Source organism: Copadichromis virginalis, linkage group LG7 (assembly GCF_057382275.1).
Source record: "Copadichromis virginalis isolate Kocher_CV1m ecotype Utaka linkage group LG7, C_Virginalis_male_GT1.1, whole genome shotgun sequence".
In the NCBI taxonomy this organism is placed as follows: domain Eukaryota; kingdom Metazoa; phylum Chordata; class Actinopteri; order Cichliformes; family Cichlidae; genus Copadichromis; species Copadichromis virginalis.
In genome coordinates, this window is record NC_140624.1 from 2,029,962 (window position 1) to 2,045,414 (window position 15,453).

The window sequence follows — 15,453 nt, forward strand, 5'->3', positions numbered from 1 at the left end:
TCTGCCATGTAGCCCTGGTGATAGGCTTTGCCTTGATCCAGGATGGTGAACCAGCTGTGGCCTCCTAGTGTGTCTATGAGGTCCTGGATGCGAGGCAGTGGGTGGCGGTCTGGTACAGTCTTTTGATTTAAAAGCCTGTAATCGATACATAATCTCAATGTTCCATCTTTTTTTCTGACACACACGACAGGTGCTGCATACGGTGACTTTGACTTAACTATCCACCCTTTGGCAAGCAGATCTTGGATGTATTCTTTAACCTCTTTGTAGAGGGGTTTGGGCACTGCAGCATAGGTTCGCTGTACTGGGATGTTGTCCTTTAAATTTATGGACATTTGCAGGCTTGGAATACACCCTATGTCTTCGTCATCACAAGCAAAAGCTCCTGACTCCTCGTATAGCATTTGTTTCACCTTTCTCTGTTGCTCATCACTTAGGTGACTAACATCCACTGGCGGGTGCCACAGTGTAGTAGGGGGCAGGTCACTCATGGAGCTTGGTGGCGGGTCAGTGTTGCCCCGGGCTTGACTGTGCTCGCCGCTTGGGCTGCCTGTTCCTATTACTCCATCAATAGCTTCAATGGTGCCTAGGACCGTGGAGCTGGGCAGGACCACCGTCTCGGTAGAGTGGTTGGAAACTGGTACCTTCACGAAGGGTCTCTCATCCTGCTGGATTGCCAATAGCCCTTCACCTATACTCAGTGGCAACAGTGGTGTGTCATCTAGGTTAGGTTCAAACAGCACGAGTGGGCTAGAGTCACTAATGTCTAAAGATACTCCACACCTAATATACGCTACTTGACCAGGATTAATAGTGGCACCTTTCCTGCCCACCTTTACAGTCGCATTCTGTTCTACTTTTGGTTTGGTCTGTATGAAGCTTACAATAGCCTCTGCCTTTGCACTGTTGATCTCTAGGGCACCAGTCAGCAGGTTGACGAGGATGGACATGATTTTGGGTCTGCTCTCGTTACTCTTGATGAGTTCTTGGATGACATTAAAACCAACCAATGGTCTTTCTAAATCTAGTCGACTAACTAGAAAAGGTACTCTAATGGATAGATCTGGATCGTTGTTGCCTTGCAGGTTTACCACCACTTCCATCCACCCATCATATGGCACTGCCTCCCCCGTGACAGCAGTTACACTGAGTTCCTCATCCATTAGTTCACTCAGTGGGCGGATCTCTTTTTCAGGTAGGTACTTGTTCTTCCAGGCGTGGTCTATGATGCTCACATTTGCCCCTGTGTCTAACATGGCAGTCACTGCATAGCCGTTCATGCTGCATTTCAATAGGGATTTTCGGCCAATCAGTGGGGCAACTTTCTCAGGTGGGGGTAGGTGGTTACCCATCTGTAAGCTCATAGACTGGTCCCTCTTTCCTAACTCTAGTACTGTGGCATCATGGGGCTGGGATTTGTCCCTTGGATTGGTCAGGGGTTGCCCCTCAGCCCTGACCGGCACTCGTTTCCCGACTGCATATTCCTTTTCAAGCAGCCAATAGCACGATGGCCTACTTCTCCACACGAAAAGCAGTGGTTACAGCTTGGCCTGCCTTGGGCTACACACTGTGGACACCCATATGATCTTTGTGTCTTTCTGTCCAATTTGGTCTTGTCAGAGGCACTCTGTTGGACAATTTGATGGGCAGCCCCGGGCACCAGGGCTGGAGCAGTGAGCTTTCTCAGTGTCTCCATGGCCTCCGTTAGAGCCTCGACCTGAGCACTCAGTCTCTGAATTACATTGTCTTTACCTTTGACTCTAGTCTCGCCCACAACGCCGGTCATTCCCTCTGGCTCTGCAACTGTGCTGTGGGCTTGTGTGAACTTCCGGCTGGCGCTACGCCCCAGTCGGCGTTTTCTCTCGTTGTCCTCCATCGTGGTCTGGATAACCTGTCTTAAGAGAGCTTCATCAGAAACAGTGGGGTTAGCCAGGAGCGGCTTCAGGTCCCGCCTGAGGTCCTCGTGCCTTTCTCCCATGCCTTGATAAACTGCGTTCAGGAACACGCCCTGGAGTGTGGAGGCATCATACTTTATGACTGAACTTGCCTGCTTGGATGTGAACATTATTTTCTGTTTCAGTCCGATCATGCGATACAGGAATTGCTGTGGAGATTCGTTCTCGTGTTGTTTAGCACACATCAGTTCCTGAAAGAGCTCGGTGCTGGTTTTCTCTCTCAAATGGGACTGTAGGAAACTTTTCAGTTCTGTAACTGTCAGGTCTTCCTTGTTCACAAGCATGTCTTTAAAGTTTCCACCCTTGATTACGCGTAGGACTCCTCTAATTATGTCGTCATCTGTGTGTTGTTCCCTGCGACCGTCATCAATCTGTTTGCAGATACTGTTAAAACTAATGTCCGATGCAGTATCAGTTATTTGCCCACCATGTATTTTGAATTCCTTCCTCTGTAACAGGGGCAGGTCGCGAAGGGCAATCACACTCTCGTGGGCTGGGGCAGGCAGTGCTCCTGCAGCCATGTGGTGTTGCTGGGGAATCAGTGGATGTCTGATGTCAGTTGGTGGTGAGTTAGTGGCACGAGGCCCGCTGATGTGACCGCAGCTACCCGTCCTACACTGTGGTCCCTCTGGGTCAGGTGCGTTGATGCTGTGTCTGTGAGATTTGTTCTGCCCCTCCCCTGAATCTGTGAGCAGTTGGTGTATGTCAAAGTTTGGGGTTGCCACTTCGGGAGCGTAGCCACCCATGGGAGATATATGTTTGCCATTAATGTTATCACTGGCTGGTGGCATCACAGGCGTCCCTTCACCACTAGCCAGATCTTTGGGGGGTGGTCTACCCTTATCCCGGTTAGTAATAACCAAGTCAATAGTGTCTTGTAAACATAACAACATGACCAAGCCCTCATCCTCTAGCTGTAGGAGTGTGGAGCTGTTCATATAAGCAGTGATGTACTCAATACAACCTTCCTCATCGTCCTTGTTTAGCCTTTCTGAGTCCAGTTCAGCCACTGGGTCAAGGTGAGTTGCAATGTCGTATGCTTCATCAGCCGTTAGCTGGTAGAGTTTCTTTTTGATGGACCAGCTGAGTCTTCTCCTCTCGTCGCCTGACATGACTTTTGTTGCAGCCTGGTGGCGTTACCGGTCCCACCCTCTTTAGCAACACTGTCACTTTGGGTCCAATGATCACTGGATCAGCCGGACGTGCTCCTCAGACGCCGCCGATCCCGGACGAGCCCCCAGAAATCTGTTACAGGCCCCACTATGATGGGCGCGTAGCCAGATTACGATCCTGTAAAACAGGAGAGAAAGTGAGCACAGGAGACACGCTGCCGTTCGCCTGGTCAGTCTTGCCAGAATTTATTCATACAACACAAGCATATCTGCTCCACTCTTTCGTTAACTCAATTTCACAATAACTGCTCATTCCCTCACATGGCTTGTTTTCCACCAGTACATTTCAATATTAGTCCACACTACTGGCATAAAACAACAAAGGGTTTAAATGAATGAAACAAATGAAAACTACACCTCTTTTCCCATAAATGAGATAAACAAAATAATTCACATCATCATGGTAGTGTCTCATCATAGAAAGGAAACTCTACTTTCAACATTACTGCACTACTTTCCTTGCCAGCATTTTTGTTGGCTGTACTCTTATTAGCGCTCTCGCTTCATATGTCCTTTTCAGACCAGTTAGATTCTAACACTGAAACAGCAAGTTTACACATGACTTCAGGCGGGCTCAGAACACTTTACACACGCGTTATACAAAACATTTGTCATGAACACAAAGCTACAAGTTTATCAGGAACTGTAAACCTAACTGGGTTGGTGCTTCTTATTATTATATGGAGTATTATACGCAGTTGCAACAGCTTGCTAGCGTTACCCAGGCATATAGCCTAGCTATAACATCTTACAGAGCTAAAGTAGCTCACATAGCGACAGTATAATATATCACAGACCCGTCTTATGTCATGAAAGTTTAAGTATCACAGTGTCCAGCTGTGTATTTCTTTATGTTTTTGACCACGTTACTGACCTGTAAAACAGGAGAGAAAGTGAGCACAGGAGACACGCTGCCGTTCGCCTGGTCAGTCTTGCCAGAATGGAAAACTTACGGCAGCTATGCACCCGACTCAGTTCCCAAAGCACGCTGCTGCCCCCTACTGTCCAAAGTGTTATACACTCTCCTGGCAACAGGGAACTTACATGACATTGTGGCTTTAAATTACACCAATAAACCAGCAAAATAAAACATGCAAAATAATCTCCATATATCACGACACTTAACTCACAATTGTGACCACATTTCTGTGTGGATCACACAGTCAGTGGAAGAATCCGCGAGTTTCTCTGTGAGTTTCCCATTACGTCGTAGCTACTCGGTGCTTGTTGGAAGTTTAGGGGTTTTTTTGCTGTAAAAAGAAGTTTTCCTCCCACGCACAGCGGACACTAATGTTTTTGTCACTTTTTATGGAATCAAACTCAAAGTAAGGTCAGTACTTCCACGCTTTAAACGCTGCACGCTCATACTCTCTCTGCACTCGATATGTGATCCATTGTTGATCTGCACACAGCTGTTGTCACGAACGTCGCACTCGCTTACGTCACTGTCGTGAGACATTCTCGCAAAAAATCACGGTTTTAGTAACGCAGCGTTCCTACAGGAAAGTAACGGTAATCTACCGTTTTTGCAATAGTAATCCCTTACTTTACTGGTTACTTGAAAAAAGTAATCGGATTACAGTAACGAGTTACAAGTAACGCGTTACTGCCCATCTCTGGCTGTGACTTGGGTCACCATAAGAGGACAGCTGTGTTCCCTGTCGCTCCTGGGCCGCCCAACAACCCGTTCTCTTGTGCTGTTCTGCAGGAAGAACCAGGAGGAGCAGAAAGCTGAGACTGAGGAGCCCACCGTCAACGAGCCAGGTAGATACAATTCAAATATATGTTAAAAATGTTTTTATCATTAAGAGGAGTTTCTCTCATTCAGCGTGACATCTTTAAGTAACGTCAACACTCTTCTGAACAGTATTTACAAATGCAGGACATTGTGCTGTGTGTATGATCATAGGTGTCAAACTCTGGCCCACGGGCCAAATTTGGCCCGCAGCCTAATTACATTTGCGAAGCCATACCAAATGACTATTAGAGCTGGCCTACTGGTATTATACAGCTAATGTATATATTGTTTAGTATTAAGCTTTGCTTGTTCCATATTCAGTTTTCCAGCAAAACCTGTTTGAGTCCATAAGAAAAGATTCATTCTTATATCTGGAGGAAGTTTTTTTTCATATTAACGTTAGCCCGCGACTTTGTTCCAGTTTTGAATTTTGGCCCACTGTGTATTTGAGTGTGACACCCCTGCTTATTGGATCTTAGAGCCGCAGGAAGAAGCCTCGACCTCACCGCCTCCGAGCAGTGAACCAGTGGAGATTTCTGAGCCTAAGCCAGAACAAGCACTAGAAGCAGAAACCAAGAGCCCAGAAGCTCCTCCAGAAGCTGAGCCCATCACTGAGCAGCCGCAGAAAAACGAAGACGTCGGTCAAACTGCTAACGCTGACAAGGCTCCTGAAAAAGTAACGTTTGACATCCCGGGCCGTATCACTGCGTTACTCTTGACTCTGTCATGCTAAACTGCCCGACTGACTCAGTACAGCTAAAAAGATTTTTTTTTAGTTACTATCAAGAAATCGAATAATAATGTTCATCGGATAACTGGTTACTAGTTCCCAACTGTTGTGCGTGTGTTTTTGTAGGAGGAGGAAGCTACTGGGGATGACTGCGGTGGTATGTACCGTCTTCTTATTGTCTTTCAGGAAAGTCTCAGATTGCTTATCTGACTGTAACGCCAGTTCATCTCTTTGGACTTTAAATAGTCGATTCATTCACTGCTTGAGTGTGACTGCAGAGTTCATCTGGAGACCAGAAGTCTGATATTGTCATTCTTGACTGTCTGATTGCCAGCAGTGCCCTTCTCCTACTGTATCTGCCTGTCGCCCTCTCTCTGTAGCTCCAGTCAGCTGCGATGCATTTAAGAGCTGCCTGATGCGCATTCCCTTCACCTCCGAGTGCCTCGACAACATCAACGCATTCTTCAAAGAGAACGGCATCACTCCTCCCCAAATACCTTCGGTGCCTAAACTACCCACCCGGCTCTCTGACTTTACCAAGTACTTACCCACCCTACCCCCAGAGATACGCCAAGAGCTCTCCCAGATCAGACTCACACAAGTTCCCCGAAATATTGCCCAGACTTTCACCGAGCTTTTGCCCCAAAGCTCGGAAGTCTCAGTGGGCCCTAGTCTGTCCGGTATTTCCCAAAGCCTCTCGAACGTCCCGCAGAAGCTCTCCCGGTTTCCGAGCTTGGCGCAGCAGTATTTCACGAACATTCGGAACCACCTCAACAGCCTTGTGCCTCAAGATGCCTAAGAAACAACAACAACAGCAAAAACAGAAACAAGACAACAGTCAGCACGATGTAGAACTGAGCCGGCTCGTGCGACACTCCCCTCTCCCTCCTCCTCATCATCCACAGCTGCGATCCCGATCCCCTTCTCCCTCCTCCCCTAACGGCAGCATCCTCGAGTTGCCCAACGTGCCATCCTATCCACGCCTGCCGCCCATCGTCAGCTCCCCTTCCAAGCAACCCAGACCCCTATCACATCAGCTGTCTGGTCTATCTAACCCAGCATTCTTCATCGAAGATGACTCAGACATCTCAGCAATAAGACCTGCAGGTGAATCCACATCAGTGTAGCGTTCACTGTCCTCTCACTCCCTGTACATCCTGAACTCAGTCATACTGCATGCGAGTAAACGGCCGTCTCGTCATATGTGACAGACTCTAAAATCAACCTGGCAGGTATCTGACACTAAATCAAATACGAACCATCAGTAAAGGATGCTTGAGTTCAGATGTTTAGCTCGAGAGTCTGTGCAGGGTAAAAAAGTAGCTCTTTGTGTTGTTGAAGTACATTTTTGTGTCTTTTTGTGTTGCTTTGTCGTTCCTCGAATAAGCTCACCTCTGACCCCGAGTTTGCTCAGATCATAGACGGGTAAGGTAAAGAGCCGCACGGAGCTAAGGTGTTCCAAAGGACTGAAATATACTGATGCCATCTATTTTCTTCATCACTTTGATGAAGTCTGTCAAATGACTGTTGACAGAAGTGTGCCAGTGAATCATGAGCCAGATTAACCAGATTGTTTGGCTTGCAAGATTAGTAAACTAGTCCTTCACTACCAGGGCGTCTATACATGGCCTAGTTCACGCGTGAATCCTCTTCATTAGCCCGCTGTAGGTCGCGACCTTTCTCCCAGCCTGCCCTGCTCCTGCTTATACTCGTGACCTGCTTTGTCTTTTGCTTTACTTGTTTTGTGTTTTGCAGTACTTTCAGTAGTTCGTGACGCTCACGTTGCAGCATCAGTTTTGCCTGTTTGCAGTGATGCGGTTGGCCTTGACTAAATGAAAATAAATGTCTGTTTCTCCAGAGAGCTCCAACATCAGCCTTCGCCCAGCTGTTAATGTAGAGGATGTTGACTCTGATCATGAGAGGGCAGGAGGAGCAAAAGGAGGAGGAGGAGGAGGAGGAGGGGAAGAACAAATCCCCCAAATCCTCACCCCACAGGACCCAAAGCTTACAACCCTCACTGTTCCTGTGACCCCTTCAGGTCGTCAAAGGTGAGCTAACAGGGGATTTATACTTTAAATCTATCCCATAGGTGCAAAGCCTACGGATGTAACTGCACGTCGCGTTGACGCAGTGAGCAGCTGGAGGGAGGTGTTTCCTTACAGCTATTACAATTGTTTCGGCAAAGCCGAAAAGCTTGAGGGACAATTTAATTTACCTAAAAAACTCTGAAACATTTCACGGCCACAACAACGAGTGACGAGCTGGGAAACTAAAGGGGCAACATTTTCCATTTTTCCATTATGGATGGCTCCGCATGTGAAACGCTGACCTCATAAACACCACCATCCACTGACATGGTTTACACGATTAACACTGCTCTACAAATTCACAGCAGAAGACTGAATCAGCAGTAAAACTGCATAAACATCCATATTTTTAATATGATCACTAACTAAAATAATTATGCTCTTAACTGACTGGCTTCTATAAAACTCGCTGTAAGATTTAATTAAACACTAAATATTTAACGATACGTTGTTAGATGTTATTTTTGTAAGATACACTAAACGATGAAGATAAGAAGCTGTCCTGCTGTCTTTCCCGTGTTGGGAAATCGTGGATGCCGCGTCCTCCTAAAGAGGAGAGCAGCTGTGCAGCTTGTAATCAGATGGTACGGGGGCAGATTAGTGCCCATAGCACGTCTGTGAGGGCACCGTTCATGCTGAACAATATCAATATTGTTGTTTTCTCTGTCTGTAAATGCAGCTTTGGTTGTATGTTATCAACAGACTAGTGTGTGTTACGTTTAACATTTTGCACTCACGTTTTGATCTCAGTTCATCTCAACTAAATATTTTTAACCCTTTTCTCTCTCCTTACGCTTTGCATCTACAGTAAAGGAGATAAAGAGTAAGGATCCTGTTTGAATTGTCTCCTGGGGCTTTTGTGCACGCTCTTCCAACAGTGACCACTTCCACCATGACACTATAGATGTATTTGTGTAGCATATATGCAATCCTGCCATTATATCTCATAACACAGAAATAAGAAGTAGACTCACTGGGATACATGATCTGGGTGCGAGCTTCTCTTTGTCATGTGAAGCATTTTCATCCAAATATTTGTAGCAGCAAAAACAGAAATGCAGTTGTTTCATCATAAAAGGCGTTTGCTGTCAGAATTGTCACATATGTCTTTCATTGTTACATTTTCCATTTTGGAGTGAAATGCTTCACACTTCCTACAGTCTGTTATGCTTTCTGTGATTCATCCTACTGCCCCCTACTGTCCATCTTATTGCTCTGCAGTCTTTCCAGAGTCACTGCTGCTGCTTTTGTCTGTATTTTAGTGTCCTGCAGAACAATGTGTGTGCACTCAGAAACATATCCTATCCTTTCTGCACGTAAAAACTCTGAAAGCTGCCAAAAAGATTACGCACACAAGGAAACGGGCACGTACAGTTTATGCAGAACACAGAAAACAGTTTGTTTTATGAGTGGTTTGGAAAGAGCGCTTCCTGTTTTGTGTTGCTGTGTCTTGTGATGTTCTGTTGTAAACTGTGATGGCACTGTTTCTACTTTTGCACGGCTTTGTGCTTTTGGTTGTTTTCATAACGTAGCAAAAGTCAATAAACAAATGCATCACAATCCTGCTTCATCACTGTGTCACCTGCTGGTCACATTACTGTGAGTGATTTAGACTTCCTTATCTGTGTCCTGGATTAACTCCGTGTTTTTCCCTGCTTGAAACGCCGTTCTTCTGTTTGACAGTAGTGGAAGGAATCGCAGGAGCGTCTGGACAAAGATGTAAGATATCCGATCCTTACTGGTGTCCTGCTGCTTTTTCATCCACTTTCTAATATTTTATCCGTGCACTTTCCCATCTGAGTCCTTGCTCACTTATTTATTCAGTCATCATTTCTATTTTCACAGTCATTGACATGGATAGCTGCATGTAGCTTTTCCATAATCTGCAGTGATGTTAGGCTTTCCTGTGTGAAATAAAGAGAATAATGTGACTAAGGCAGCACAGTCTCAAAGTTGCCCCGTCTGCCTGACTTTGACAGCAGGAGGCTTCATTCTGAAAGCGAGGATGACGATGAAGAGGCAAGCATCCCCGTCAGAGCCTGGCCCAGCCAGTCCAGCCTGCACAGCACAGATGACGTGTGAGCGTGCACACACCAAGATAAATAAGTGACATTTACAATAAGAAAAATCGGCATCATCTAAATAAATTGATGTCTCCGTGTCCAAGTCTGAAAGAACGTCCAGCATCTTCTGCCAGTCAGACCAGCACGGTGGTCAACGAGAGGCTTCAGGAGCTCGTCAGGATGTTTAAGGAGAGAACGGAGAAGGCCAAGGAGAAACTCATCGACCCAGACAGCTCGGATGAAGACAGCATTATCACCTGTGAGTCTCGCACACAAACTGAACTGACACACGTTCGAGAAACAAAAGAAGTCAAAAAGATTTGCCGGTACATTTCAGTGTATGTGGATAGTAGCATGTGTGTGTGGATGTTACGGTGCACTTCACTTCCAGGTACGAAGATCTCGAGCCTTGCACAGCCATGAAAGCTGCCACTCAAACACAAGACTGATAAAATTACATAAAACTGCCCAGTGACTGTCACACACAGGTGAGCAGCTTCTGCCACCCACTCCTCAGCCACCCACAGAGTTTTACCCACAGTGTCCCTCATTCATCCCACTATGTAGTTAAGCCCTTCCCAAAGTAGCTTCCTGTAGGTCACAGTCTTAAAGACAAACAGATAAATCAGTGCTTTGTTTTTAGCGAGGGGGTTTGTTTTACAGAGAAATGTCAGTGTATAAAGATTTGTGACCCCAGGAAGCTGCTAAAATGTTGCAGCCAATGGGATCCTAATAAAACCAAACTAAGGTCTGTGTGCACACGTGTGCCACAAACACCTCTGACAACAGGCTGATCGCATTTTTCTCTTTTGTTGTCACGACAGCTTCTAGTTACATTTAGCATCTGTTATTGTAGCACCCAGTGAGAAGCTGGTCAGAGCTAACCCTTTGTGTCACTTTTACCTGTGCTAAAGTCCAACATGTCATCTGTGGCACCCTGTAAACAGCTGCTTACAGGTGGATAAACCTTTAACACTTTATTTGTTCCAGTATTTATATAAATGTCTACCAAATGCTAAGAAGGTAATAAAGCTTTGCTGAATCCTGTCTTGAAGGCACTGTTTTCTTTCTTTTTGGCTCTTCCTTCCTCCAGCTCCTCCTCAGCCTCCAGCTCCTCAGCCTGCTCCTGGAGCTCAGCCGCCAGATGAGAACGAGACGCAAGCAGGTCCGTCAGGAGGAGGAGGAGTAGAGAGCGGAACGGAGGAGGAGCAGCCTGGCCGTTGCTGCAAGGTGAAAACACCTCGGTGGATACGAGCCTGTGTGCGATTCCGCTTCCCCGCCAGCATCGACCCTTTCACCAGTGAGAACCCAGCGAATGCGTCACCCTCTACCGCCTTCAGTGTTGTGCTGGACAGTTACTGGAATCATACCTCACACACACCCACAGGCTAAGCCACACAAATCGGACCAGATATTTCTGAGAAACAACCCCACACGCATTTATCAAGTGCTTTGATTCTTATCTTTAAAGGAAAAGAACACGAGAAACATGACATCATGTGAGGTTTGGGAAAAGGTCAAACGACTGCATTGTCCTGTTTTTACAGAAACCCGTGTTCCAATCATTTACTTTTCTTTGTGAGACTTTATCTTTTCTTATTCTTTTGCATGTTTTCTTTAATAGCACTTGGATCTTGCATGGTGGTAGCTGATGCTTTCTTAGTTACCGATCCAGTCTCTCCTGGTCTACACTCTGCACCTCTGTGAACTGTCCACTCACTTAATTCCCTGATTTCTTCCTCTTGTCAGACCTGATGTACGTGCTCTGGATGTTTTTGGTGTCTCTGGCCTGGAACTGGAACGTGTGGTTCATCCCGGTGCGCTGGGCCTTCCCCTACCAAACCCCGGACAACATTCACTACTGGCTGTTAACCGACTACCTGTGTGACCTCATTTACATCCTGGACATCGCTGTTTTTCAGCCGCGCCTGCAGTTTGTGCGTGGAGGGGACATAGTGGTGAGTGGGTCAAAGGAGTAATGTGGACACTTGTTGTAGTTTAAGAGTATAATTGTGCACATTTTGCTTTTGTTACAGTGTGACCAAAAGGAGATGAGAAAGAATTACATGAAAACCAAACGTTTTAAGGTAAAACATTAAGAAAGTGAGGTACATGTCAAAGGTTGTGTTTTCTTTGCATTTAAAGGGTAGAATCAGTCATTAAAGTGAGATCCTGTCGTCTCACTTTCAGTTTGATGTGGCCAGCCTTGTTCCCCTTGAGCTCTTCTATTTTAAAACTGGCATCAACCCTCTGCTCCGCTTACCACGGCTGCTGAAGGTGAAACCCTGACACCACACACCGAACGTCTCCTCCAACAATCTCACTGCTCGCTCATTTCCTGGGCTCCACATCACCTTTAGTTTTAGGAATCAGTCATTTACAGTTTCAAATATTAAGCTCTACAAATATGTTCCTTCCATATCTGCAGATCAAGTCCTTCTTTGAGTTCAATGATCGTCTAGAGGCCATCTTGACCAAAGCCTATATCTACAGGTCAGCGTCACACTGCATTGGTCGTGTCCTGATATGTTAGCACTCGAGTGGCAGGAAAAATTGTGACTGCATTGTCCTCATTTCCTTTTTGAAATAAAGTTTTAAGAGACATACAAAGCTACCGAGTCACAGAACCAATCTGCTGTTAGATATGCATTTCATGTATTTTCCTGTGTTTTCCGTCTCTTAGGGTGATTCGTACCACCACCTATCTTCTTTACTGTCTGCACTTTAATGCCTGTCTCTACTACTGGATCTCTGACTTCATAGGACTGGGACTGACTGAGTGGGTGTACGATGGCGAGGGTAACAGGTTGGTGGGCTGTTTTTAGTAGCGGCCATGTGTCTTTTAACCAAATGACTGCTTTGAAGATAAGAACAGAGTGTTTCTCTTCTCAGTTACATTCGCTGTTACTACTTCGCAGTGAAGACCCTGATTACCATTGGGGGTCTGCCAGATCCCACCACCCTGTCTGAGATCATCTTCCAACTCATCAACTACTTTATCGGAGTCTTTGCTTTCTCAATCATGATTGGACAGGTAGGCGCACACGTGCGCCTCATGTACAGTGCCATGAAAAAGTCTTTGCCCACCTTCCTGATTTCTTTTTCAAATATTTTTCTCACACTTAAATGTTTCAGGTCATCAAACAGATTTTAATTTTACACAACGATAACCTGAGTAAGTATAAAATAGTTTTTAAATGATGAAAACAAAGCCAACATCTACCTTATTTGACCCTTGGTTAAATGATGAATTAACTGCGACTGACAGTTGAGTTCAGTTTCACTAACCGCACCCAGGCCGACACTGGAACGTGTCTGACAAAGCGAAGTCCGCTAACAGAAAGCAGCTCATCACTGCACGATGTAAACAAACATGAAGAAAGTCATCGGCACCTGTCAGTCTGGAAAGAGTTACAGTGCATTTCTAAGGCTTTGGGACTCCAGCGTTAAAGAGCCTGGAACTATGGTGTGTTATGGCCCTGGCCATATTTTGGATCACGTTGGCTGGATTTTGTTCTGTGTGTCCTGTGCCTTTAAGAGTCTCTGCAGGTCCTTCCTGATTGGAGAGCTGGCAGCTGCTGATTGGTTCCATCATCAAGTGGCTGTTTTAAAAACTCTCTCCAGCAGTTGTTCCCCCTGACAGCAGCAGAGCCGTCCTCCGCCTCCAAACCTTTATCTGTGATAAACTTCTGTGTGTGACTTCAGAGAATTGCTAAGTTTTGTATACAGTGTGTAGATGCTTTCACTTATAAAGAGGCTCTGAAGCAGAAGGCGTGGACTGCCTTCCTTCTCTTGTTTATTCAGTTAGGGAGTTAGCAGTAGCGCTTGCCTTGTGTTTGCTAGCACCTCCGTTTTTGGAATAGCTTGTTCTGTTTGTTATTTTGGCCTTTGTTCACCCCGGAGTTAAAGCTTTTGGTTTTTGGTAGCAATAAAACCACCTTAACTTGTAAATTGGCTTCTGGATATGGCTTTGGTATGGAAGCCCGTTTCCGCCACTAAATAAAAACAAAAAAGCTAGTATCCATAACTCGAAATTTCGAGAAAGTAACTCAAAATTAAGAGAAAATAACTCGAAATTTTGAGTTATGGATCCTTTTTTTTTTTTTTTTTTTTTTTTTTTTTAGTGGCGGAAACGGGCTTCCATACTTTGGGGACCGGGCCGGGGTCACTCTCCTTTTAACCCTTATGTTGCGCTCCTGTACTCCTAGACCAGGACGTAACGGGTGAAGCTTCCAAAGGAGTGAAAAAAAGTCTGGATGATTGTCAAGACTTTGGGGAAATATTGTGTGGACGGGTGTAAGACTAACACAGAGCATCATACAAACGGTCCACAGTGGTGGTGGTAGCGTGATGGTCTGGGCTGCTCTCATGATCTGAAACATTTAAATGTGACAAATATCGAAATAGAAATCAGAAAGGGGGCAAACGTGTGTAACATTAAAAGCTTGTGATTGTTTCGGGACACTAATAATCCTCATTTTGCTCATTTGTCTGTCAGATGCGCGATGTTGTCGGTGCAGCTACAGCAAGTCAAACCTACTACCGCAGCTGCATGGACAGCACTATTAAATACATGTCCTCCTACCGCATCCCGAGAGACGTCCAGAACCGGGTCAAAACCTGGTATAACTATACCTGGCAATCACAAGGCATGCTGGGTGAGGAGGACGTGATATATTTGCATTCATCTTACGCATGCAATGTTTCAGTCACACCTGACCCTTTGCTTCTTCCTTTACCGTCCAGACGAGCAGGAGCTGCTGAATCAGCTGCCAGATAAAATGCGTCTGGACATAGCGATAGATGTCAGCTACTCCATTGTGAGCAAAGTCCCTCTTTTTCAGGTAGGAATTAGAAATACAAAATGTAGAACATACTGGTAGGCTTCACTTAATCTCCCTTTTTAAAATACTTTTATGCATCTGGAGAAGTGACGCCAGGTTGTTTTATTTTGGCTCTCCCTCCTGACCAGGGTTGTGACAGACAGATGATTTTCGACATGCTAAAAAGCCTGCGCTCTGTCGTCTACCTCCCGGGGGATTATGTCTGCAAAAAGGTACATGTGCTTATTTCTCCATGTTCTGGTGTATGAATCATGTCAAATATTTTCAGCTTGATGTTTTTTGCTTGATCTCTGTCTAATCACCTGGCTCGGGTATTTCACTTGTCTAAGGGCGAGGTGGGTCGGGAGATGTATATCATAAAGGCTGGAGAGGTGCAGGTGGTTGGAGGCCCAGATGGGAAGACTGTATTTGTCACTCTTAGAGCAGGATCAGTCTTTGGAGAAATCAGGTAAAGACGTGGCGCACAATTAAGAGTAAAAGTTTTCAAACAGAGTTACAGTGTTTTCACACATGCAGACAAGCACAGAGCCAAAAACTGTGATGGTCACACTCCAAGGTCCCAGAACCATTTTATACATCAAATCAAACAGTTACACTTATAGAGAAATTCCTCTTTCCTAAATGTAAAAATGCACCTTTCTTTTAAATAATGCTGTTTTTAACCACAGTGCTCTTTGTTTGGTAGCTTGCTTGCAGTCGGCGGTGGTAACAGGCGCACAGCCAATGTGATTGCTCATGGCTTTGCCAATCTATTCATCCTGGACAAAAAAGACCTGAATGAGATCCTGGTCCACTATCCAGAGTCCAAGAAACTGCTGCGCAAGAAAGCCAGGTTGAATATGAATAGAAATAATATTTGTCCTG

At 45.5% G+C, this 15,453-nt stretch overlaps 1 protein-coding gene across 1 annotated transcript in view; it reads left to right on the forward strand.

Annotated features, from left to right (window-relative positions):
* The window catches only part of LOC146704170 (uncharacterized), a 29,875-nt gene that overhangs the window by 11,911 nt on the left and 2,511 nt on the right, over positions 1–15,453 (forward strand). The window contains exons 16-36 of the mRNA XM_085465102.1: positions 2,876–2,887; positions 4,836–4,891; positions 5,345–5,541; positions 5,722–5,752; positions 7,454–7,643; positions 8,491–8,505; positions 9,366–9,401; positions 9,662–9,760; positions 9,850–10,004; positions 10,839–11,045; positions 11,495–11,703; positions 11,782–11,832; positions 11,936–12,022; positions 12,174–12,238; positions 12,429–12,551; positions 12,638–12,779; positions 14,244–14,403; positions 14,492–14,589; positions 14,718–14,801; positions 14,919–15,037; positions 15,275–15,421. Of these exons, the coding sequence (XP_085321228.1) occupies positions 2,876–2,887; positions 4,836–4,891; positions 5,345–5,541; positions 5,722–5,752; positions 7,454–7,643; positions 8,491–8,505; positions 9,366–9,401; positions 9,662–9,760; positions 9,850–10,004; positions 10,839–11,045; positions 11,495–11,703; positions 11,782–11,832; positions 11,936–12,022; positions 12,174–12,238; positions 12,429–12,551; positions 12,638–12,779; positions 14,244–14,403; positions 14,492–14,589; positions 14,718–14,801; positions 14,919–15,037; positions 15,275–15,421 (2,283 nt within the window). The remainder of the gene's footprint in view (positions 1–2,875; positions 2,888–4,835; positions 4,892–5,344; positions 5,542–5,721; positions 5,753–7,453; positions 7,644–8,490; positions 8,506–9,365; positions 9,402–9,661; positions 9,761–9,849; positions 10,005–10,838; positions 11,046–11,494; positions 11,704–11,781; positions 11,833–11,935; positions 12,023–12,173; positions 12,239–12,428; positions 12,552–12,637; positions 12,780–14,243; positions 14,404–14,491; positions 14,590–14,717; positions 14,802–14,918; positions 15,038–15,274; positions 15,422–15,453) is intronic.